Here is a 25,363-nt window from a genome sequence, read left to right as displayed (position 1 = left end):
TTTTTTTATTTATATTAATTATAAAATTATTTTAAATATTTTTAATTATAATAAATATATTTTATATAGTTCTTATTTTTAATTTATTATATAAATTTTATTATCTTAGATATAATAATTATAAAGATTATTAATAATAGAATTATTAACTAAAACTATATAATATTAAAAAAGTTTATTTTATTTATATATTTTATTATATATAAATTTAATAGTAAAGTATAATAGAAAACTAAAAAACAATCTTTTATTTAGATAAATCTATAACTTTATAATTTTAGAAATAAAAATTTAAAAGAGAAAAAATAATATTATAAACTTTTATTTAATATATTTTATTAAAAATATAGATATAAAATAAAATAATAATAAAATATTAATAATTAATTTTTAAATAAAAATATTTAATAAATTATTTATCAAGTAGTTATTTAGAAAGAACTATAGATATTAATAATAGCTCTATTATATAATATCTATTTTAGAATCTATTTTAAAAAAAATATATTAAAGATATATAATATTATATACTATAATTAGATATATTTTATCTTTTATCTCTAGAAAAATTATAATAGAAATAGATATTTAAAAATATATAAAAATATTTATTTATATATTTAATTTAATTTTTTATAATTAATTAATTAAATTATTTAGAAAATAACTTTATTTAGTTTTTTATATTAGCTTAATTTATTTATACTATTTAATAATTAAGTATATATATATATATTTAATTAACTTAGTCTTTAACTTTTGACTATTATAAATATATATATATACTATTTATTTTTATTACTATTTAAATCTTCTAATCAAACTCTTATTACTAATCACTAGTAGATTCTAGTTATTAGATAAGTCGCGTCTAATCAAGATAGTTAACTGGTTGTAGAGTCCTTGGATGAATACCTGGACGTAACAAATAATAATAAAATTATAGAATAGTTTATAAATAATTCCGTTTTTATTAATAAAAATAATATTAAAATAATAGGAATAATTGAATTTAATAAAACTAAAACAATATTAAATTTTTTAAAAAAATAGATCTATAATAGTAAAAAGAATTTTAATAAAAAAATAATAATAATACAAAATTTATATAATTTTAAAAAAGTTTCTATACTATTAAAAATAATATTAAAAATTATAAAATAAATTATAATGTTTTTTATTATTTAAGAATTAAAATATAATTATTAATAATTTTTATATAACTATTTAATAAATTTAAAGATATAAATAACTTAATTATATAATTTTAAAATTTATTTAATAAAATCTTTTATTATTATATATAAATTATTATTACTATTATTAATTATTATTAAAAAATTAAATATTAATATTAAAATTAAAAAGTTTTTCTATTAAAAAATTAAAGAATATTAATAGAAAATATAATTTAAACAAAACATAATAACAAAAAAAATTTTTATAAAATTTTATTTCATTTTAATAAAAAAATTATAATATAAATATTAATTATTTTTATATTAATATTTCTAATTTCTAGTATCTAATATTTAATAAATAAAAAAATTAAAAGATTATTTTAAAAAGAATAAATTTTATGTAAAAAATAAATAATAAAATAATTAAATATAAATAAATAATAAAATTCTATAAAAAAATTAATAACTATTTAAAAAAAATATAAAAATATTATTTATTTTTAATAAACTTTTTAATTTTTATATTATAATTAATATTAAAGTTACTAGTAATTAATTTAAAATTATAAAAAATAAAAATATAGATTAAAATTTTTAATTATTTTTTATTTTTTATAAATAATACTTTTTTTAAAAAATTAAACATCTAGTATAAAAATATATACAGCTATTTAAAAAATAATAAATAATAAAAAATAAAATATTTATATTAAAAAAAATTAAAAAGACTATAATAAATATAAAAATATATCAATAAAATTAAAAAAATAAGAAAATAAAATTATAACTAATTATAATAATTAATTATAGATTTTAATTATAAAAACTTTAATAGTATTACTATAAATAATAATAGTCTATAGATAATATAATATTATAATAGTCTATATTATATAATATTATTTAATAGTATTATTTATATATAATCTCTTAATAATATAAAATTTTAAATATTAAATTTAATAAATATAAAGTTATTTTATTATAAAAAAATAATATTATATAATTATATTTTTATATAATAATATAGTCTATACTATTTAATTTAAGAATATTTAATTATTAAATAAAAAAGAATATAATTATAGCTATAATATATTATTATAAAAAATAGCCATTTAAAATAAAAGAATCTTATAGATTTACTAAAAATCTACTAGATTCTATATATATATAAAGACTATAGCTATTTTTTCAATCTCTAGAAAATTAATAACTCTCTATCTCTTATAGTATACCATTACTTATAATCTTAATAAAATAGATATATATCTAATAATCTATATAATATCAAGAGAATAGTTTTTATATAATATAGTAGATATAAATTACCTATAATATTTTTTAAATTTATTAAGTATACTATATTTTTATTATTATATTATAACAAAATATTAGTAAAAATATGTTTAAAAATATTTATTTATAAAATTAAATTTTTAAAGTTTATTATGAACTAAAATAATATTTATATAAATTTAAAAAAATTAAAATAATTATTAAATAATTTTTTTTACTTTATATTAATAATATATAAAATTTACTAGAATTTATATATTTTTATTATTAATTTATTAAAAACTTTATAAAATTATTATATTACTAATTTATTTAATTTATAAAAATATTTTATCTAATTAAAATTTAACTTATAAAATAATTATAAATACCTTATAAGTTAAATTTTAACTACTATAATCTAGAATATTTAATATCTATTAAAATATTAAATTATTATTAAATATATTAATTTAAATTTTTATATTAATTAAATTTTTTTTAAAAATTTATAGCTTAAATTAAATTTATGAATTAAAAATTAATAATTTTTTTAAAAAAATAAATTTTATCTATTAATTTACTATAAATTTAATTTAATCTATAAATAATTTATTATTAAGATTAATAATAATTTTTATTTAAATTTAAAATTAAAATCTTTTTATTTAGAATTAAAAATTAACTTTTAAATTTTAAATTTTATTTTATTAATATTTTTTTAAATAAAATTAAATTACTATATTTAATTAGTTAACAAAAAATAATTATTTATATTTTTTAATATTTAGCATTAAATTTATAAAATTTATAAAAAAATAATATTATATAATCTATTTCAAAAATTCTAAATAAAAATTATAATTAATACTTTATAATAATATTATTTAAATATAACAAATAAAAAAAATATTTATTCTATAAAAATTAATTTTTTATTTTTATTTATAATATATTAAAAATAAAGTTAATTTATTTTTATTATAATAAATTTATAAATAGCTATCTTAAAAATTTAAACTTTATTAATTTTTATTTTATAAATATTATTAATCTAAAATATATTATTATATAGATTACTAGATTTAAAATTATTATTTTTTAAATAATAAAAGAAAAAATTTTATATATAATATTTATATTTAGATATATCTAGTAAAATATATTTATAAAATTTATTTTTTCTATTATTTAGTTAAAAATTTAATATTATATTAATTATTATTAATTATTTAATTTAAATAAAATATTTATATATTTAATATATTTAAAAATTATATAATTTATTTTAAATTTATTATTAAACCTTAAAAATATCTAATTTATTATTTATAAATTAAAAGTTTATTATTTATTATTTTTTATTTTAAAATTAATAATTAAATTAAAATTATTAATATTTTTTTAAAATAATATTTATAAGTTTATATTCTATATTTATAAAATAACTAAAATAAATTAATTATTATTAATATTTTATATATTATTATATTATAAATTGAAAAATTTAATTTAATATTTAAAATATTACAACTCTATATTTTTAAACAAAATTAATATCAGGGGAATATCTACTAGTTAGAATAGAGGATCTATTAACTAGATAAGGATATGTAGTCAAAGCACTAGATAATAGATACTAAAGATAACAAACTAGTTCTTAATTTTTTTACTATAATTTTTCATATAATTATATAAATTTATAGCTAAAGACTTCTAAGATTCTTTATATATAATTTTTAGATAAAGAATTGTTATAGATCCTTGTCTAGTGTATCTTATTAAAGATAGATATTTAAGATAGAATAATAAAATAGGATAATGATCTCTAATTTTTAAATAGAAGATATCTAATAAATTATTTATTTAGTAGTTATTTAGAAAGAACTATAAATACTAATATTAGCTACTGTAATAAAATTATATATATTATAATAGTAATATAATATAATGTAATAATATATAATAAGTTTATAGTATTAATAAAATATAATATATTATTGATATAAAAAGTTATAGTAATAATATAATAAAAAGAATATATAAGAATATTTATTTATATATTTAATTTAGTTTTTTATAATTAATTTAAATTATTATTATAGAGTTACTTTTAATAGTATAATTAATTTTAATTTATTTATACTTTTCTAATTATTAAGTATATATATTTAATATACTTTACTTTTTATATTTAGATCTAGTATTAATAATAATTTTATATTAACTATATCTCTATAATAATAATAGTCTAGTTATTAATAGTAGTTTTATATTAACTATATTTTTATAATAATAGTAGTCTAGTATTAATAGTAATCTTATACTAATAGTAATTTTATAATAATTTTTATTCTATTAAAATTATAATCTAATAATAATAGAAATTAAAAAATAACTTTAAATTAGTAACTTTTAAAATATAATTTATTAATTAATTTTAAATTTAATAATAAAGTTTTATATATAATATATTAATTACTAATCTATATAAATTATACTATATTTAAATTTACAATATTAGTAATATAATATCTTAATTATTTAATAGTAAAAAGACTCTAGTTAAAAATATTTTATTAATAGAAATTAATTTTAAAAATAAAACAACTATAAAAAAGAGCTAAAACAAATAAAAAATATAATTACTCAATTTATTAATAATATTTAAAAATATAATTAAAAAAATAAAATATCTAAAAACTAAGTTTTTTAATAAAATTTATTTAAAACTATAAATATTTTTAATATAAATAAATATATATATTTATATAAATAAAAAAAATCTTATTAATAAAATTAATAAAATTATTTTTATATTTATTTATATATATAAAATAGTATAGAGTTAATTTAAATTATATATTTAGAAATATTATAAAATTATTCTAAATAATAAATCAAATATTATATAAAAATTATTTATTAATTTAAAAAATCTATATAAATATTTTAAATAGATTTTTAAAATATTAATATTAAGATACTAGTTAAATATAAATTAAAATAGTTATATTAATAAAATAGTATATTAATCTATATAGTAGAATTTTAGTAAATTATATTTAAAATAGACTAGAATAAAAAAATCTATATATTAATCTTTATTAATAGTTTTAAAAAATATATAAAATAATTAATTTTACTATTAAATTAAATAATTATTATTATAAATAACTTATAAAAAATAGAATAATAAAATCTAAAAAACTAGTTATTGATTTAAAAAAATATATATTAAGTAATTAATAAAAATATATAGATACTAAATATAATAATTTCTATAGATTAAAATCTATAAAATTAGATAATATTAAAAAATAAGATTAATTAAAAAATATTTTTTTAAAAAAAGAAAATGTTAAAAGTATAAAAAGCTTTATTATAATTATAAAAAAAATAGAATATATATTAAAAAACTATTAATAAAAAAATTATTATTAATTAAATTAAAAGTCTTGGTAAATAAATATACTAAAAAATAAATTAGAATTATCAAAAAAGATAAGATTTATATAATTTAATATTACTATAGAAATTAATAAATTATATAATAAAATTAAAAAAATCTATAATATATAATATAATTTTAAAATTAATAAAGATTTAAAGAAAACTAGTAATAAACCTAGATTTATATAATTTAATATTAATATAGATTTATTAATAAGAAAATAGAATAATATAAAGAAAATAAACTAAATAATAATAAATAAATTATATTAAATTAATTTATAATTTATATAATTTATATAAATTAAATAATATAGCTATATATTAATTAAAATTAAAATAATCTATAGAATACTACAAAATAATAATATAGCTAATTTAATAAAAATAAAATTAATAAATTAATTGATTATATAATTAATAAATTTAATAAATTTAAATAGATTAATAATAAATTATAATATAAAGCTATTATAAAATTAATTAAAAAATATATATAATATATACTAATCTATAAAATAAATAATTCTAATAATATTAATTTAATATAATAAATCTATTTTAAATATTAATTAATTAAATTAAATTTTAATTAAAATTAATTCTTTAAATAAAAAATATAATATTTAATAGATTAGCTATAATTTTAATATAAAAAGATTTTTTAAAATATCTAAAAATATTAGAAAATTTTTAAAATAAAATAAGAATATAAATTAATAAATTATAATATTCATTAATATACTATAAAAATAGTATTATTATAATTAAAATTAAAAATATTAATATTAAAACTATATTAAATATAATAAATTAAAATTAAGCTATTATAAAAATAAAAGATTTTTATTAATTAAATTAATAATATAATAAATATTTGATTATATATAAACTATATAGTATAAATAGATTTAAATATTATAAAAAATTTAAATTTATTGAGTTAAATAAAATAAGAAAAAAGATAAAAAATTATATTATTAACTAAAAAAATATAAATATCATTATTCTATAATAGAATTAATATATAACTATTATTTTTAAATAATATATTTTAATAATAACTATATATATAATAAATAACTTTATATTATTCAAATATTAGAAAAATATAAAAATTAAAAAATAATAAAAAAAATATTAAATCCTTACTTATTTTAAATAATTAAAAATTAAAAATTAATTAAGTTTTCATTAAAATAGTATATATTACTATAGCTATAAAATAATATATTAAAAATCTTATAATTTAAAAATTATAATTTAATAATAGATTAGAAATAATAAATACTTTATTTAAATAATTATTATTATTTAAAAAGATTATATATAAAGTATAGTATCTATATTTTTACTAGTAAATATACTAATAATAAAAAAATTCTATAAAAAATATAATTATAATAATAATTTAATATTAAAAAAAATAATTAACTAAGCTAATAGAATAAATATTTATTAATAAATAAAAATAACTAGAAATTATAATACTAGAAAATAAATTTAAAAAAATAATATTTTTTACTTTTAAAAATATAACTAAAATCTGAAATTTTATATTAGTGTAAAATTAAAATTGAATATTTATATAAAAACATTATAAAAAGATAACTATTGTAAAAAAATTGTTAAAATAGGTAATAGATTTCATTTAAAATCTTCTATTACTATAAATTTAAAAAAAGTATTTAAGTGGTTCACCTACCTAGAAGACCAAGTAGAAGAGATAGGAAGAAAAGGGTGAGACGAACACTCAAGACAGGCTAAGACTTGCAAGACAGAAGCAAATTTCCCCTAAAACTTCCATATCCTCAAAAGGTAACAAAAGCGTATCTTGCCTCGCAAATCGGGGACCTGTTCAATAGCCCCAAAGTTGTCGATACCGGGAATGGACGGCCACTTTCAAAGAATACCAATAGCATACTGCAAGCTTGATATAACCGAGCATTACAGCAGCAGTTAATGCGCCCAATTACCCCATAAAACCCGAGACGACGGATATTCAGTGTTGGCCTATTTCTCACACAGCCAATAAATTCAGAAGTTGAGCATCCGTCATCACCATCTCGGAAAATAATTTGATGTGAAAAATCAGCTCCAGTGAAGGTTCAATCGAGTTACATTTGAGATTTTGCACGATCTCTTTCTGTTGGGTTATACCTACAAGGCGACATAGTTCAGTAGACAGTCAGTCACATTCAAGGTTGGCACTTACCGAAGAAGTTTCTCAATCAAATCCACATGGGTCATGATCATTCTACGGCAGCAATACCGCTTGCAACCAAGTTGATCCATAGCATCACTTGGAACCACTGATTAGAAACCGCGCAAATACTACAAATAATGAGGGAAAGTGTATCGCATACCCATCCGCAACACCCTCGTCCAGTAATTGTAGATAACGTTCCCAAAGATCCCCAACCACCTAATCGACCCCTATATAAGCCGCAGCAAGAAGCTAACAAAGGGCATGATGCTTACCTTGCCACATGAAAAACACCGGACAGGAATAATCATCTTTGGTTGTGCTTCACTTATAAGAAGTGACTAGACTGCTAGGGAAACAGGATACGCCGAGAGAACAGTTGCCGTACGCTGTGGTTAAGTGTAAAGTTGGCGCGTAATATCTGTTGTGCCCTATTATTACGGAAAGATTGACTTGAAGGATGGATGGAAGTATTCAAGATAATCATCCAACTAGTGCTGAGACTTTCTTCAATGGATGAAAAGATTCCAGTATGGAAGTACCCACTTGTTACCACTTAAGGAAGCTAGTCTAACCTAGAAGAGACTAGTTAGTAGCAGCCGCTCCATGATGCAGGATAGTACCAAAAAAAAAAAAAAGTCTCGCGTCCTCTAGAAGCACTTTCAGCACTACAGTACTATCAAACAACCAACACGAGATCATGAATCCCTTTCCCTAGATATACTGTCACCGGACTATTCAACATCTCGGGATTTTCTGAACAATGTCGGGTTCTGACGGTTCTAACCCTTCGATGCGTCTCTCCAAAAGATCCCGAGCCAGCGATGCTGCGCAAGACAAATTGATTCGCACCGAGAGAGAGCGAGTCAAGCGACGTCGCACTTCCCGAGACAAGGATGAAATCAAGCAAAGCTTGCGGCCACCAATGTCCAATCCCCCAAAAGCTAAGAATGACAACCATCAGGCAGTACGTGTCGCAAATAGCTCGTCATTGCATAGCATCGACCAGAACGAGATTGCACTCCTTGAACCTTGGTCTTTATCTACGCCAGTTGCGGGACAGTATACCAACATAGACCCAATACTTACCCGCGATGAGGGGTATGTCCTCTCCTTTAAATGACTATCGTATAGTTTTCTAAACCAACAAATAGGTACCTTTTTGTCGGGCTTGAGGCAGCCGTTCATGTTTATTCTGTCGCAACCTCTCGTCTCTTTCGGACACTACAGTTGAAGCCAAATCAGAGCATCATCGGATACAGTCTTTCCTCAGCCAGTCAGGAGTATCTTTACATAGTTACCTCGGCTGGTTCTGTTAGCAAGTGGGATTGGCTAGCTGGCAAACAAGTCTCACATTGGACCATTGGCCGCAAAATTATCTCAGCTAGCCCGTCCTATTATGCTAATAAAGGTAAAGAAGATCTTGCATTGCTGATTCTGCGAGATCACAAAGCTGGGAAAAGGGAGATCGTTGTCGCTCACCTAGATGAGAAGAACCTCCACGAAACTGTCATCCTCGAAACAAGCGCTCGGCTTGACCATATAAAGTGCATCTCTGATGGCCAAGCTGTCATTGCATACAGCGGCCAGCGTGTACTCATTGGATACCAAAGTCCAGGCCAAAATGATCCGGAACTTATGCAATATACCTGGAAAGAGGTAGCTTTGCCTGTCAACATTAGTTGTGTCGATATTCGGTGTTCTACGGCATCGTCTCGGGTTGAAGGACAAAGTGTGAATAGCAAGAAGGGTCCAACCAGCATTGACTTGGCCTTAGGCAGTTCGGATGGGTCTATCTTGATATATCACGACATTCTAAACCTTGTTGGTAAAGAAGAGCACCGCAGAGGCGAGAAGACCATGACTCCTAGACGGCTGCATTGGCACAGGGACCTTGTTAATGTAGTACGCTGGTCAATTGATGGTATGTTTATCGCAGTATGGTCGCGAGAAATGGCTAAACATTTATGCAGGTAATTATGTTATATCTGGAGGTCACGAATCTGTTATGGTGTTATGGCAATTGGATACAGGTCGGAAGCAATTTCTTCCACACCTTTCTTCCCCAATCTGCAACATAGTGGTCTCCTCAACTGGCAACTCGTATGCCATCAAGCTAGCTGATAACTCTATCATAGTTTTGTCGGCGAGAGAGCTACAACCTTTCGCTACTATAACTGGTCTGCAGTCGTACTCACAGATAAACAAACCTAGGGTAGGGGTATACCTACGACCCACACCAGCTGCAGCCATACTTCACCCACAATATTGTGATCGGCTCTTGATAGCCGTGCCAGCCTCACGTCAAGTCACCCATGAAGGTCACCGCCCGGCAAATTCCTGTGTCCTCCAGACATACGATATCCATTCCAATAATCATATATCTCGTCAGGCTCTCGCGCGCAGTAATGCGACAACTTTGAAAATCAGTCCGGATGGTTCACAGATTGCAGCACCAAATGTCACTCACCTAGGTGTCTCTCCTGATGGGAAGTGGATGTCTACAGTTGATATATGGAGCCCCAACCCCCATGATATTGAGGCTCTTGATTGCAATGGGACTGGTATGCGCAGCATTGCCGCAGGCTATCAAGAGATATTTCTGAAGTTCTGGAAATGGAGCAAGTCGTCTGACTTGTGGGAACTGGTGACGCGTATTGACGGGCCCCATTTTTCAATGAAGGGCCCGGTTCCGGTCTTAGATCTTGCATCTCGGCCAGTTAGCCATGAATTTGCAACAATTGGAAGCAACGCGGTTTTACGCTTGTGGTGCCCAAGCAGTAGACAGCGCAGTGGATTGAAGATGGGGCATGGTGAAGAGCAGCTCGAGACTTGGAAATGTCGGAATACTGTCGATTTGAAAGGTTACATCAGCGGCGAAAACTTTGACAGTGTGAGCATGGCTTCCCTAGCATTTTCGCAAGATGGTTCTGTGCTTGCTGTATGCCTACAATCAGTGCACCCTGGGAGTCCTGGGATTGCCCTTCTTGTTGATGTCCAAAGTTGTACTGTCCGTTACAGTAGAGCTGGGTTGTATCCAGGGGATCCATGTGTGGCAAGGTTCCTAGGGTGCCACCTTGTTATCGCCTCAACACAGTCTGTATCTGTTTGGGATACAGTTAATGATATAGTAAGGACACCGGACAACTTGGAAGTGGATTACTCCCATAATGATAAGGCATACCGGCTTTTAGCAGTGGATCCAAATACACAAACTTTCGCTGTCACTGTACAGCATCTACAAAGTCCTACTGCGCCCAAAAAAGGACGCAAGCACTTTGTTCAGGTGTATGATATGCAGTCATTATCCTTGCTTGGCCAGCTGCCTCTAGGGAGAAGCCCCTATGCCTTGCTGCCTGATTCACGATCAGGTGATTATATTGTGCTGGATGTGGCAGCAGATGTGCAAAGACTTGGTTGCAGCAAGAAGACGTCTCAGGCCCTCCCGTCCCAAGACTTGGTGGATAAGGTCAATTCTGGACTGGTAGGGTTACTTGGAAACAGTGTGTATGGTAGCAGATACCGGCATCCTTCACAAACACTTATGGACAGCTTGGAAGCACCACCTCCACAAAGCAAAGAACTGGCTGGGATCTTTAATGGTTCTCCATTTGTTTTACCTTCTGCTAGTGTTTTGTTCCAGGATGTTGTGCAAGCTCTCTCTGGTTAGTCATTCAGGTTTTAGAAGCTATCTCTCCTCGGAAATACATTGCGATATTGACTAGTGTCTATCCGGCTCTTGCGTGTACCCTGCATTGTCAGTGACCTTGCTACCTTAAACCACTTTATACAATGTCAAGGGGAGGGGAGAAGTTCCCTGTTGGTTTGTTAAGTGCTACTTATGTTTCTATAATTCCCGGTTCTGTACAGCTATGGGGTCTTGCAGAGAAGCTCCACGGAATCCCAGACTGCCTGTAGCTGCGCTATATATGGGGCCATCTAGTACCACGGCTATGATTACATGGGAAGTACTTTGAATTTGGGGAATTATAACTTTCTAGGGATGAGAACCAAACATTATCAACATATGTCTGTCTTGTGTTGATGGCTCATTCGTGATCATATCATTTTTGACTGGCCTGAGTCATTAACAGGATGGTGAGCATTGGATATTGAATCGACCTTTCCATATAAAACCGAACAATCTAAGGCCACACTTTTTTTTTAGCTGAGCGTGTCCTTAGGAACAAATAAAAATGGTATAATATATCTAGTTATACTTGTTAACAATGCAAGCACCAGGATCTTATGCTATGTATAATAATACTGTTGAAAGGACCGTACAAAAACTAATATAACCTATAATTGTTTCATTTCTTTCGCTTTTCTTACCTCCGTTCTCTTTCTTCGCTTGAATATGCAGAGTAAGTTTATACACCGTGACCACGTGCTACCCTGCGAGCCTATAAGCCCCCAGGGATAGGCGTACAGCTCTTCAAGGTGATGTCGTTGTGTCCGTAAACAAGGTAGTCGTTATGCCTTTAGACCCATCTACGATAACGCACATGTATTACACCAGATTGCAGTAAAATCATAGATCGTTGGAGCTTCCGTCTTACCTAGCTTAGCACTGTTGACACTGCCAATGGGTATATTATTTTGTAATACATCATCCTTATTCCTATTAATAAAGACCCCATCGAAGCGGCTGCCACCGTCGAGTGGAAATTAACATATAAAAACTCAGAGATTCCACGTTGGCCTTCCTGAAGACCAAGTTAAACTCTCAAAACAATGTACTACTGGTCCCCAAGATCTGACACAAAGGCTGTTCAGACTTGTTCCAGGCTAAACAGAAACGAAGCCTTTCTCCCTTGCATGTGAGTCAAGTAAGCGTCAAATTCGCGGTCCTCATCTATAAGGAAATATATTTCATGTCCATTCTCATCTCTGTCTGTGCCCTCAATCCTTGTAATGAAGGTTTCCGGATATCTGGTGTTGACTAGTTGGCGTAGTTCAGCAACAGATCGCGTTGTCAGCTTTTCAATCCAGGGTTTCGCATCCCCATGCAATGAACTTTGAGCGTGAATGCGAAGATACACAGGAATCTGCATAGCAGAAGGCTCTAACAAGGGGTCCACATATCCGAAGGTATGCCCTGAGTCCTGATGGTTGGCTGTGGCAAACGAGGGGTCATTAGCTGCCTGCAGGAGTGAGGGGTCTATCTGCAAGTCACCTAAATCGCTAGAAGCCACTGGAGCACTTGCAAGGGCCTGTGAAGCAAGTGTGCTGATTCCGTTAGTTATACTACCACCAAAGGCGCTGCTGATATGGGAGCTTCCAAAGTCAGGACTTTGAGTATGTTCCTGGGAATTAGAGTGTTTAGGGGCTGGGTCCCTCTTAGTTTGATCATCACGAAGTCGCTTCATGACATCACGACAAAGAACCTCTAGAGCTTTTAATTTGGTAGTGTGTTCTGTATCCGTTGGCCCAGGAGCCAAGATTTGTTGGAGCAGCTCAGAGCTTTGAATCCACTGCTCCTTCAATTTCGTCCAGTGTTCATCACCAGCCTCTAGCTTGCTTGTGAAATGATCCGCTTTCAGTGTATTGTAAAACGCATTCCGTATTTGGCGACTTTCCTCTGGATTGACGCCAAGGGCGTTTTTAGCTTCCGCAATGGTCATTCGCCTCTCCAAGGTTCGCATCCTCTTAGTGACATCTGTGCAGACAACATCAAGAGCAAGGGCCTTTGCATCAAGTTGATTAGGATCCTCCCAGAATACATGTTGAAGATGTTGCGATTCTTGTATCAATTTGTTTTTAGCTTCCTGCCATTTTTCGGGTCCGGCAACTGTTTTCTTGATGAAGCCTGCATCCTCGCAGATTCTCTGGAACTGATCCCTGATTTGGCGATACATGACGTTATCTAGGTTCAAGTGCTTTTTACTCTCATCAATAGTCGTTTCCGAGGGAAAGCGTGGGGGTCCCGGGGGATCGGCTGGCAGCCCTGCCCATCCTCGAGTACGGCGCCGGCGCTTTCTGGTAGCCCAGCGTTCTGCACTTTCTGCTTTCAATCGTTCTAGTCGCTCCTTGCGTTTGGCAAGAACTTCTGGCGATAAGCCAGGCGACGGGGGGCGTGGGCTTGCTGTGTCAGTAAGGAGAGTCTCGGTGTCATTGAATGGGCCCTCATTCTTGTAAACTTCTTGCTGCAATGCAAGCAAGCCTTCATCCTCTGGCGGTTGTGCGGATGTTTGCATGTTTGACTGTGATTTCATCCCATTGGGAACGCGGAGTAACCAGCGATTTTTAGCACGTACCCGCATGAGCTCCCTTTCTTTGATCTCAAAACCTTCTTCATTCAATATTCGGAGCATGTCTCGTTGGCTAGTATTCCGCTCCCAAAGCTGCTTGACGCGTGCAACGAGTTCTAGGTTCTTGTGCGCTGGATTTTGCTTTGAAGGGAAGCCCCATCGCTTGAATTGTGTTTGAAATGCACGTTTACTAATTCAGTAGCTGGTTAATTTAACCGTGTATGCTGCTATGGCGATCTTAGTACTTATGTGGAAATGGTGCCTTCTCACCTGGGTGCGAATTGATATACATCTTTCATATATTCCATAATTTCCTCCAAGGCCTTTTTGTCTTTGATATACATCTGATAGCAGATGTCCCGCTTTCCATCCCAATCATATACCATGATGAGAGATGTTCGTGGAGGCGCTCCCTCCAAGTTGGAGGTGCGCCTGCAGGGTGTGTAAACCCGACGGCCTTGTACCTACAAGATGTAATAATCCGAGGGAAGAGTGTTGCGTGGAGTGAGGTATGGGAGACTAAAGGCGTCTTTTGTCGCTCTTGTACACCGTAGTTTTCATGGTACAGTACTATGTATGTTGAGCCGTCTGGAATACCGTAGCCTGTTTTACTCAGGTAAAGGTCAGCAGCGCAGATTGCACCACTGGCTTGTCACGTGATGGTATATAGTACCAGCGATGACAGGTTTGATAACGATTTATTTTCTGCACCCTTAATAAACCGGCCGCGCTCTGTCCTAATCCAATTATCTAGTGTAAAAGAAAATAGAACACTCATTTGACATCCAATAAAAGATAAACATCGGGAGGACCTATATCCTAGTATATAGCGCTATCTAGATAACACCATAACAGTACAACGTCAACCTTAATTTGTTATCCTCCTTCGTAACTTGAAAATCCTGGTTCGTAGCCACGTTAAGAAAAGCACCCATGTGTTCTTAGGTTGAGATTTCCAGGACCCTGGATTTGAGCTGGGTTGTGGTGTGGATGAGATAGGATTGGAGCCACAAGGTAGATTTGGTGCGTCCTGTGGCACCTTTTCCCAAGCCGGGCTCGGCGTTTCCTCATCTCTCAGAGAGGCTCGCCAATGGTGCTTCTCTCTGCGTCTTATTTGCTTTTCTTCTGCTTTCATCTGTTGCTCCTCAAATTTTCGTTTTTTGGCTGCTTCTTTCTCTTCGAACGCCTGACGCGCAGCTTGCACCGTAGCTGCTCGAGAGATAGGATCCGTACTAGCTTTTGTTCTGGATCGAAACACGAAGTCCAGGGATGACCTGGATATGGGTGAAGCTGTATCTAACGTACTGCCGTTATCCCTTGAATAACCGAAAGACGAACGACCGGCTACATTGGTCTGGGAAATCCCAGGAAGCCTAGTAAATGAGTTGTCATGCGTCTGTAATGATAAACGCGGCGTCTGCCCCGAGGATGCACGCACAGACGGATAGAACGTGTCTGAGCCTGACCACCCTAGGGGGTCCCCCTCACCTGAGTCTCTATTGCCAGAGGCATCGCTCTCAAATAACGAAGCCTGGTGTGATTGACTTGGTGGTGGAGTATAGGAGCGAGTTGCTTGACGCATCAGGTGAATATTCTGCGAACCTGGCTTGTTCACACTGGAACTACTCGCAGAAGAAAATTGGGAAGTCCCGCTAGTTGATCGGTGGTGAATACCAGGGATGTTCTTCCGACTAGCTAAATCGGTGACCACTGGGTCACTCTGACGCCCTCTCTTGCAAGTCGCGATGATCCCCAAACCGCCATGCTCTAAGGATGAGTGTGATAAGCTCAGGGCTGTGGTTGGTGGATCTTTTTGTGATGTCTTCTGTAGTAAAGGCATAATGTACGGCTTGGGATTGGTAAGACCCTCAGCTCCATGTGACAGATCATCAATGTTGTCGTAAAATGTGGTCAAAGTAGGCACATCTGCCAAGCGATGAAATTCTACCCCTCGTGGTTGCGTGAGGAGCGGAGAATCCTGCGAAGGCTCACCCGGGAGAATGCGAAATTGTTGCTGTATTTTCGGCAAGGCTGATTGCGTGGAAACTTTTGATGGTGAGGAAAAACCGCGAAGATGATTGAATCGAGCACACGAATGGGCCAGCACTGAAGTATCATTGCGAAACGATTTGGAAGGTGGCCCGGAGTTAGAAGTTTTCAGAAAAGCAGGATGGACATCGCACTTGTATTTAGGGGATGGCTCAGAGCTTCTGGTTTCTATTTGGTGGGTGTTTGGTGTTGAATCGCGGACGATGTTTTCTTCAAAGTGTGCCATCGGACGATAAGTAATATGCTGCACGGTTTCTCTCTATTCTATCCAGACTACTGGGAAAGAGACCATTAATGTTGCGCTACAGGGCGCATTGTTGCCATAACATTGGCGGTAATGAAGTAGTAGAGACCCGTGAGAAAAGTCACACACTGCTGTGTGCGGAACCCTGTGTCCGTATATCAATGACCTCCCAGGAGATCACACCATGTGTGAAATAATAAGTCTGCCAAAAGATGCAGCTTGGCCAAATACCACAAAATAACCAGTCAGCACCTGAATGTAGGAGATAGACCAAAATTGGAAATTTCGAGTTGAGATTAGGACTGCAGTAGTCATGTACACAAATAGCAATGACCGTGGGTTCTAGAAGTAGGCATGTCTGGTTACTTCCATCCCAAGGTAACCAAGAATGAGAGGGCCAACAGGTAGTGAATGATAGTAGTATAGGTAGTAGTATAGATAGTCGAAACGCTGACACAAGGCTCAATAGGAGAATGCGGAAGATGACAGCAGTGAAGTTCAAGAGTTTATGAATTTTGGGGGCGTGTTGTTGCGGGCGGAGAGCCACGGGAAGTGGTTGGTAACAAGTTGGGAGGGGAAAGGGCCGGCGCGACGGATGCGGAGAGCTGTTTTGAAAGTGGCAGACAGTACAAAGTATTAATGTGTGCAAATTTGCCTTTGGTTTTTCGCGCACACTGCACACCACACAATGCAGCTAGATTTGTCTATATAAAATTGTGTTTGTAGATTTTAGAAGCTTATAACTCAACAATTGTTTTCTAAATAGTTAGATATCACAAGTCTGTATTCCTTTCTAGTATTACAGAATAGTAAATACATATCATTTTTAAATACTTTTAATATATACATACCGTGTACTCTGTATACTATCTACATTAAGATATATGTTATATAATTTTTTTTTATTAGTCATCAATAATTTTAATAAAGGTCCAAAGGATTATGATACAACCAGCATGTACACTATTCTATGGATATATATTAATTGCAAATTATCCATACGGAGTAAATATGTTAGGTTTTAAGCTTCTAAGATCAAAACTACTTGGCATAGAATCATAGATCAATACAGTGGCGGCAGTGCTGCAGTGGTACACAACAGAAAAAAGGCACCAAGAACTGGTTACTGAAGGCAATTTTGCAGCCTTGATTATCACTATTACTTGTTAATCATTCATTGCAATTATTGTCATTTGTCAACAGTGGGTTAATAAAGATCAGAGAATACATTGTTGCTCCTGAGTTGCTCTCTGCGTGTTGGCTCTCACCTACACCATATAATACCTAGTAAGTACTGACTGTAATGTACATAATCCACCGGAGCTTGGGTCTAATCTACTCTGTACTGGTGGATCCTCTCTTAGGCTCTCAGTGCTACTATATGAGAAGGACTAGGAGCACAAGCTAGGTTAGTAGTTGGAGAATGGTACATGCTAGGTGCATACTGTTGGTCCGTCGGCCCAGGTTTTTTATAAAGGCTTACTACTAATCAGGCTGGCTCCAGCCCCTTACCATAAGAGGTTGCGCTATGCGCAGCCAATTATTTCTTGTAGATTATTCATGGAATCATGGTTGACTTCCAAGTTTTAATTTGCCCTAGGTAAAGCATGAGTATCCTCGGACCTCTGCTATTGTTGGTAAAACTAGACTTGATTCTTGTTATAACTATTAATGTAATCGGTAAGCGAGCTGCGTACATAAGCGAGCTATATATCAATGTATTTTCTACGCGTTTAAATTTCTTAAAGAATTAAAATATCAGCTATATTATTAAAAGTATCTAAATTATTAAAATCACGCGCTGAATAGAAATATTGAATTTTATTAATTATATTAGTTTTTAAAAAAATAAATTTAATAGTTTTAAAAAAATTATTAATATATTCAATCTTCTTAAATCTATTCTATATAGTTATTTAAAAAGAATCTTTAAAAATAAATAATATGCTAATAGTTATAAAATAACTATTAATAAAAAAATAATTTAAAAAATACATTCTTTTATTAAATAAATATAGAGTATTTTTTTAATCTATACATATATATAAAATAGTTGATATTTTACTTTTAAAATATAATATTATCTTTTTTTTACTATTATAAAAAAGAAATAGATATATAATTCTATTAAATATATCTTTAAATTCAAAATTTATTTTATATATTACTATAACTATTAATATATTAAAATAAAAGATTCTAGGATTCTAGATATTTAATTTAAATAAATAAATAGAATTATTTAAAAATATAATATAGTTTTCAATTGTCAGCTGCCCTAATACTAAAGCGGAATAGTCTTACGGCTAGCTAGGATGAATAGAAAAGCTGAATAGAATAAATGAATTAAATGACTAGATTATATAAGAAAGCTAGGATTGACCAAATAGAAACTCTAGATTAGAAAGATAGATAGGCAACTAGAGCTTAGTTAATCTAAATCCTAGATTAAATAAAAAAATAGATAACTAGAATTAAAATAGTTAAAGCTCTAGATTAGATATTGTCAGGTGCCCTAATCTTAAAGCGGAATAGTCTTAGCGCTAGCTAGGATGAATAGAAAAGCTGAATAGAATGAATGGATTGAATGACCTGATCATATTAAAAAGCTAGGGTTGACTGAGTAGTAACCCTAGATCAGGAAGGCAGGTAGGCAACTAGGGCTTAGTCAATCTAAACCATAGGTTAGATAGAAAAGATAGATAACTAGGGCTAAGACAGTCAAAGCCCTAGGTCAGATAAAAATAGAAGAGATTAAAAGAATAAATAGATATCTGACAATTAGATAGTTAATTAATAATCTACTTAAATAAAAAAGAAAGTAAAAAAAACTTAATTTAGATAGAGATTTATAGTCTTTTTGTATTATATCATAAATTTATTTAGATTATCTATTTTAGTATTTAATTAGTATTTCTAATTAATAGTTTCTAAGGTTATTTAATTTTTTCTATTTAAAAAATAATTAGATATTTTATGATTATAGCTATAATATACTACTATAGAGAATAGCTATTTAAAATAGAAGAATCTTATAGATTTACTAGAGGTTTACTAGATTCTATATATATATAAAGATTATAACTATTTTCTAGATTTTTAAAAAATTAATTATTCTTTATTTTTTATAATATATTATTATTTATAATCTTATTTAATAGTATATTTAAAAATTAAAAATAGAGTTTTAATATTATTTAATATAGTTCTATAATATTTAATTAAATTTTAAAATTATAATAAAATATAATAGATTTTAATAAAAAGCTAAATAATATTATTAATTAAAATTATCTATAAAAAAATAGTATATAATATAAAAAAAGGACTCTATTAAAAATAATTTAATATTAAAATCATTATAAATTTACTATTATTTAAAATATTAAACTCTGTAATAGTTATTTAAATAATTTTAAAAATTCTAATAATAATAATAGCAATAGTAATTAAAATAAAATAAATAATTAATAATTAAAAAAACCTAGATTATATTTAAAATATTAGTTATATTAATAAAAAATAAATATAGATAATAAAATATTAAATAATATATTTATCAGCTGCCCTAATCCTAAAGCAGAATAGTCTTAGAGCTAGCTAGAATAAATAGAAAAATTAAATAGAATAAATAAATTAAATAACTAAATTATATAGAAAAGCTAGGATTAATTAAATAGTAACTCTAGATTAAATAGATAAATAGAGCTTAAATAATCTAAACTTTAGATTAGATAATAAAAATAAATAACTAGAGTTAAGATAATTAAAGCTCTAGATTAAATATAAATAAAAAAAATTAAAAAAATAAATTAATATTTAATAATTAAATAGTTAAATAATAATCTATTTAAAAAAATTAATTTAATTTTAATAGAGAATTAAATAATTTTTTATATTAAATTAAATTTATTTAAATTTATTAAATTAAAAATTTATTTAATATTTTTTAATTTAATATTTATCTAATATTTTTTAATTAGAATATAATTATTTAATATTATTTAATTAGAATTTTTTTATCTAATTTTTTTTAGATAGATAATATTCTAGAATAATTCTAGAATATTTAAGAAAATTTCCTAAATAGGAAATATATCTCTGACAATATTTCTATTAATTAGCATACCTATTTATCTATCTATCTATCTATCTATCTATCTATCTATTTAAAATACCTAGAAAATACTATCCTTTAGAAGTTAAGATTTAAGCAATTTCTCTATTAAATATAAAGATTAAAATTATTTAAATAAAGCTTTTTAGTAACCTACCGCGCATAGTAATCTACTTTTAGAATTAAAAAATTAAATTATATAGTTTTAATTCTACTAAAAATCTTAGAAATCTAATTAAATATCTTAAAGATAACTCTAAGTCTAATAGATCTAGGATAGCTAAATTTACTAAATAGATAATAATTAAAGCTATTTAAAAAATTAAAATAGTAAAGAAAAAAGCTATAAAATAATTATTTAAAAAAATAATATATTTACTATCTTTACTTAGTAAATCTTTAAATAAATAGATTTTTACTTAATTAAATCTACTACTAAATCTAGTTTAACTAAAAAAATAAAAAAAAATATTTTAATTTCTATTTTATCTACTAATATTAAACTATAAAAAATTTTAAAACTATAATCTTTATTAATAAAATCTTAATATACCTAAACTAAAGACAAAGTAGTAGAAAGATTTAAAAATAAAAAAATAAGATATATAAATTCTCTATTATATATAAATAATATAAAAATATATCTAATTTTATATTCTAAAGCTACTTTATCTATAATAAAAAAAGCTCTATATATATCTATTTTTTAAAAAATATTTAATAAAAAAAATAGCTATTAAAAAAATTAAAGCTTTAAATCTACAGTTAGAATCTTTATACTAAAAAAAATAGAAATTATAGATTTTTTTAATAAAATTAAAGCTTTAAAATAGCTATATATCTAATAGATAGTCTAAATAGTATTAAAATAAAAAAAATAGTTACTTAGAATAAAACTAGAGAGATAGAATTAATTAATATTAATATTATTTAAAGATATTTATCTAAACTTCTATCTTTTATAAAAAAATATAAAATAAAATAATTTAATACTATAGTTTTAAAAAACTATATATCTATATATAATTATTATTTTTAATAGAAAATCTATAATATTAATAAAATTTAATATCTATTTACTTAGTTAAGAAACTTATCTAATCTTAATATAATAGAATCTATCTAATACTATTTTAAATATTATATAATCTTTTAAACACTTCCTAAAATAAAAAGACTAGTATTTAGATCTAGACTAAGATCTAGAATAAGCTATCTTAAAAAATTATACAGCGCTAGATTAACCAGTTATCTATTTATATTACTAAGATTATATATCTAAAGAGAAAAAATAAATATTAAAAAAATATTAAAAAGCGCGAGAATAGCAGAATTATATCTTAAAAAAAAACTTTCTAAACACTAAAATCTAAATAATAAACCGCTTTTCTAAGCGCTTGAATAGCTTCATTTTTAATTAAAATATTTATATTTTTAGTTAAAATATCTATATTTCTAGTATTAAGTGCTCTCCCTATTAAATTATATAATAAAGCACCTTACCAGCTAAATACCAAGCTTACACTAGCGTAGTTAAATCACTTTAGGAACACACCTCCGTACTCCGTACTATTATTATTATTATTGATATAGTATGATAATATAATTTGTCCTTGGCAAGCTGGCAATGATAATGTGAGACTGCATGGCGGGGCACCTGTATTTCTGTCGGCTAGCTTGCTCTTTCACAGTGCAAAGGCGCCCCTAGGGAGCTGGGCCTTTTTTCTACGCTACCGTACCTGTTGGATTTCACGGCTCAGCTGGGCCCTCTGCCATTCGCACTCTCTTCTTCCTACATTGGTAGTATTCTCGTTCAACGTTAGACTAGAAGTACCATGTCTGATACTGTCCAAAAACTATGTCTTCTTCTGTCGCTTATTCTCGCATTCTCGGCGCAAGCCCACGCTTTTGGGGCGGGTAATATTGCATCAATATCCCGCATTGAGGGCCAGAATTGGCGTCATGGTGACATCGAAGACGCATTGTTGACACTGTTTCTGGCTCGCGTGGCCGGCGGCCGTAAATTCAACAAACTCGACGTGCAGCGTGTCTATTTCGGGAACTGGCTTCGCGACTACAGCCTGGCTGTTGATGTCGGCACTTTGAAATATGTAGGCGCCGAAGCCATCCGCATCCTAATTTGGGTGCTCGGATTTTTGAGTTTTGGGCAAGCTACTGAATTCCCTCACTATGCCAGCGGCGGTAACTGACTATGTGCTCTAGATATGGGGCCAAGGAGTTTGAGGTGACTACAGACCGTTTAGGATGCTATGAGCCTACAGAGCATATAGACAACCCTCTTGGTTATGCTGAAGGGAGGATGCTCGGGATTATGATCATCGACTCAGGGGTCCAGTTGATGAGGAGCGTGAGCTATTAGTTGATTCTATGACAGGTATGTTGGACCACTCTCCACGCTACTCTACTATGTAACATGTGGCATAATGAGTCCTTTGTTGGTTACCACGGCTAGGTTTGAAAAATTATATAGCGACAGAGGGTGTTGGTATTGCTACATCTGCAGGCCTTGCACGGCGTGTTTTCTGTCGTTCGATTCAGCTAGGCCGCCAATATGCGAAATCGTGGAATGATGAAGACTTGCATGAAGCTTTTCGTCTTCTTGGAACCGGTTTGCATTGCCTGGAGGACTATGCAGCACATTCCAATTATACAGAGCTGAGTCTTATTGAGATGGGTGAATCAGAAATTTCCCCCCATGTCGGTCGTAATACGATAGTTGAGCTCCATGGTGCGCAGAATGACGTCTACCCCGTGGTTACCGGCACTTTCGGCGGGGTGGACTTTTTCCACTCCGTACTGGGAGAGCTTTCTGATAAGGTCACACAGTCTGAAGTCCAATCCTTGGAAGGTGTCATAACTGATTCACAGAGTGGTTCTCCTTCTGAGAGCTTCGTACAGGATCTTCTCAGCATGATCCCTGCTGGATTAGTAGACGACAGTGAAGCGCAGGCAAATAAAATGGAAGAATTCAAGACACAGTCAGAGAACGCTAAGCAATATAGCCAAGATGTATCGCTGCGTGAGCTAGAAGAATGGACCTGCTACCTGGAAGGGTTGCATCAGAAAATTTACCCCGTGTTGGAGTGGCATGATGAGATTATCAAGTCGATTAATTCTGCCATCGAGAAAATACCTGTTCTACCAGAATTGGTGGAGCAAATTCAAGATCATATAACGGTCTTTGTTTTCTCTGTTTTGGCACCTTACGTGCTCCCTATTATCAAGCAAGTAAAGGTGGAGCTTCAAACTGGCTCCTCCGAGGTTATTCAAAGTAGCAGAGAGCAACAGCATATTGTTTTTGAGAATGATGAATCATCGAACCCTACTCATTCTATGTTATCTAAGGATCATTTTTCAAACGTTCTAAACGAACCAGCAGGTCGGGTAGCTTCCGAGGTTATCAAGTGGACTGTGCCACAGCTGATGGAGTGCTGGGATAATGAAGACATTGATATAACAAGGACCCTGGACAGGATAATCGTGGGGGTGTTCCACCATCCTGCCCTTCGTGAATATGGAGAAGATGGCGCAGCTGATGTACGCCAGATCATGTTTCATACAGTCGAGGAATGGTGGCATGGCAAGACCGAGGAAGAGCAGGAGCACCTGCGCGAACAGCTCACCCGCCAAGGCGTATTTGAAGGTAGAAACCATAAGGAAGGTGTGCACGACACCGGCCATGGCTGCGGCAAGCCACTTGTGTTACGCAAAGGCGGCCATGGCAACTCCCTTGAATCTAACGGAACTGGTCCTAGTAGCTTGGAGGAAGCTGCTGGCGAGGCTGCTGGTGACGGAACACTCAGGGGCCTGGTCAGCGGCCTTGTAAGTAGTGTTGGGTCTATGCTACTGAAAGATCCCGAGTCACACTCTCCAGATGGTACAGTCATGGTGGACAGATATGAAACTCACGGAAAGCTTGATAACCGAGGGGAGCAACATCAATATGAATACTAGGAACTATATGACGACGAAGCATCACTTGAAGAACAGCGGCCCCCCTGGAACGTTCAACACGAAAATTACGATAAAGGAGAGCTGTGTGGAGACCGTTGGAACTATGAACACGAATCAGTGGAGTGCCTAGAATATCAGAAACGAAACGAGTATGATCATTTCGTGCCCCCGTTGGGTCGTAACGGCCAGACTTCTGGGTATAACTCTGAGGAGACCTACAGATCCAGACTTGATGAGTATAGCGATGGCAATGGGGGATATTGCTATGGTTACGACGGCCGCCCTGTACGCGATGAGCATGGTGATGATTCTACTAATCCATATTATGCTTGACAGCCGTCTCCAGTATGCAGACGTGGAGAGGCAAGGCTGTGAAAATGACAAGCCTTACAGTCAGTAGATCCTCGGCTAGGTGCATGTTCCCATGCATATTACATATTCTGGTATTGATAATTGTCCCCTAAAAGATTCTGTGCCTCAGTGCAATGGCACTGGAGAAGGCTACGGTGGAGCCAGAGGCGATGGGTATGTGTCCCGTGAGGAGTATGGTGCAGACCACTACAGCAGCAAAAGCGATGACTACATGAAACGACTGTACGGATATTGACG

General features: G+C 29.9%; 5 protein-coding genes across 5 annotated transcripts; 2 read left to right on the top strand and 3 right to left on the bottom strand.

Moving 5' to 3' along the window:
- Positions 1-8,029: 8,029 nt before the first annotated feature.
- Positions 8,030-8,429, bottom strand: F9C07_2205093 (DNA-directed RNA polymerases I, II, and III subunit RPABC5; the record flags this gene model as incomplete). The annotated part of the gene is made up of 4 exons (XM_071509599.1): positions 8,030-8,072; positions 8,128-8,214; positions 8,279-8,337; positions 8,394-8,429. The coding sequence occupies 4 exons, from the start codon at positions 8,427-8,429 to the stop codon at positions 8,030-8,032; spliced, it is 225 nt and encodes a 74-aa protein (XP_071367830.1).
- A 345-nt stretch (positions 8,430-8,774) lies between these two features.
- F9C07_1768937 (WD domain protein) lies at positions 8,775-12,339 on the top strand. The gene is made up of 3 exons (XM_041293866.2): positions 8,775-9,219; positions 9,273-10,042; positions 10,092-12,339. The coding sequence occupies exons 1-3, from the start codon at positions 8,882-8,884 to the stop codon at positions 11,786-11,788; spliced, it is 2,805 nt and encodes a 934-aa protein (XP_041149109.1). The 5' UTR covers positions 8,775-8,881; the 3' UTR covers positions 11,789-12,339.
- A 551-nt stretch (positions 12,340-12,890) lies between these two features.
- F9C07_2073621 (uncharacterized protein) lies at positions 12,891-14,755 on the bottom strand (the record flags this gene model as incomplete). The annotated part of the gene is made up of 2 exons (XM_041293877.1): positions 12,891-14,559; positions 14,640-14,755. The coding sequence occupies 2 exons, from the start codon at positions 14,753-14,755 to the stop codon at positions 12,891-12,893; spliced, it is 1,785 nt and encodes a 594-aa protein (XP_041149110.1).
- Positions 14,756-15,237: 482 nt separating this feature from the next.
- On the bottom strand, positions 15,238-16,209 carry F9C07_2205090 (uncharacterized protein; the record flags this gene model as incomplete). The annotated part of the gene is made up of 2 exons (XM_071509598.1): positions 15,238-15,742; positions 15,821-16,209. The coding sequence occupies 2 exons, from the start codon at positions 16,207-16,209 to the stop codon at positions 15,238-15,240; spliced, it is 894 nt and encodes a 297-aa protein (XP_071367829.1).
- Positions 16,210-22,614: 6,405 nt separating this feature from the next.
- F9C07_2205089 (heterokaryon incompatibility protein Het-C-domain-containing protein) lies at positions 22,615-25,361 on the top strand (the record flags this gene model as incomplete). Its single annotated transcript, XM_071509597.1, has 6 exons — positions 22,615-22,981; positions 23,035-23,134; positions 23,175-23,227; positions 23,271-24,688; positions 24,755-25,055; positions 25,222-25,361. 6 exons carry the CDS (start codon positions 22,615-22,617, stop codon positions 25,359-25,361), a joined length of 2,379 nt encoding a protein of 792 aa, XP_071367828.1.
- Positions 25,362-25,363: the final 2 nt, after the last annotated feature.

This window comes from Aspergillus flavus, chromosome 6, assembly GCF_009017415.1.
Source record: "Aspergillus flavus chromosome 6, complete sequence".
Taxonomy (NCBI): domain Eukaryota; kingdom Fungi; phylum Ascomycota; class Eurotiomycetes; order Eurotiales; family Aspergillaceae; genus Aspergillus; species Aspergillus flavus.
Note: the sequence above shows the minus strand (reverse complement) of the source record. Positions and strands in the feature narration are given on the sequence as shown.

Coding starts and splice junctions, on each gene's coding strand:
- F9C07_1768937 (XM_041293866.2), top strand. CDS start 8,882: ATGTCGGGTTCTGACGGTTCTAACCCTTCGATGCGTCTCTCCAAAAGA. Junction 9,220..9,272: donor ATACTTACCCGCGATGAGGG/GTATGTCCTCTC, acceptor ACCAACAAATAG/GTACCTTTTTGTCGGGCTTG. Junction 10,043..10,091: donor AGTACGCTGGTCAATTGATG/GTATGTTTATCG, acceptor ACATTTATGCAG/GTAATTATGTTATATCTGGA.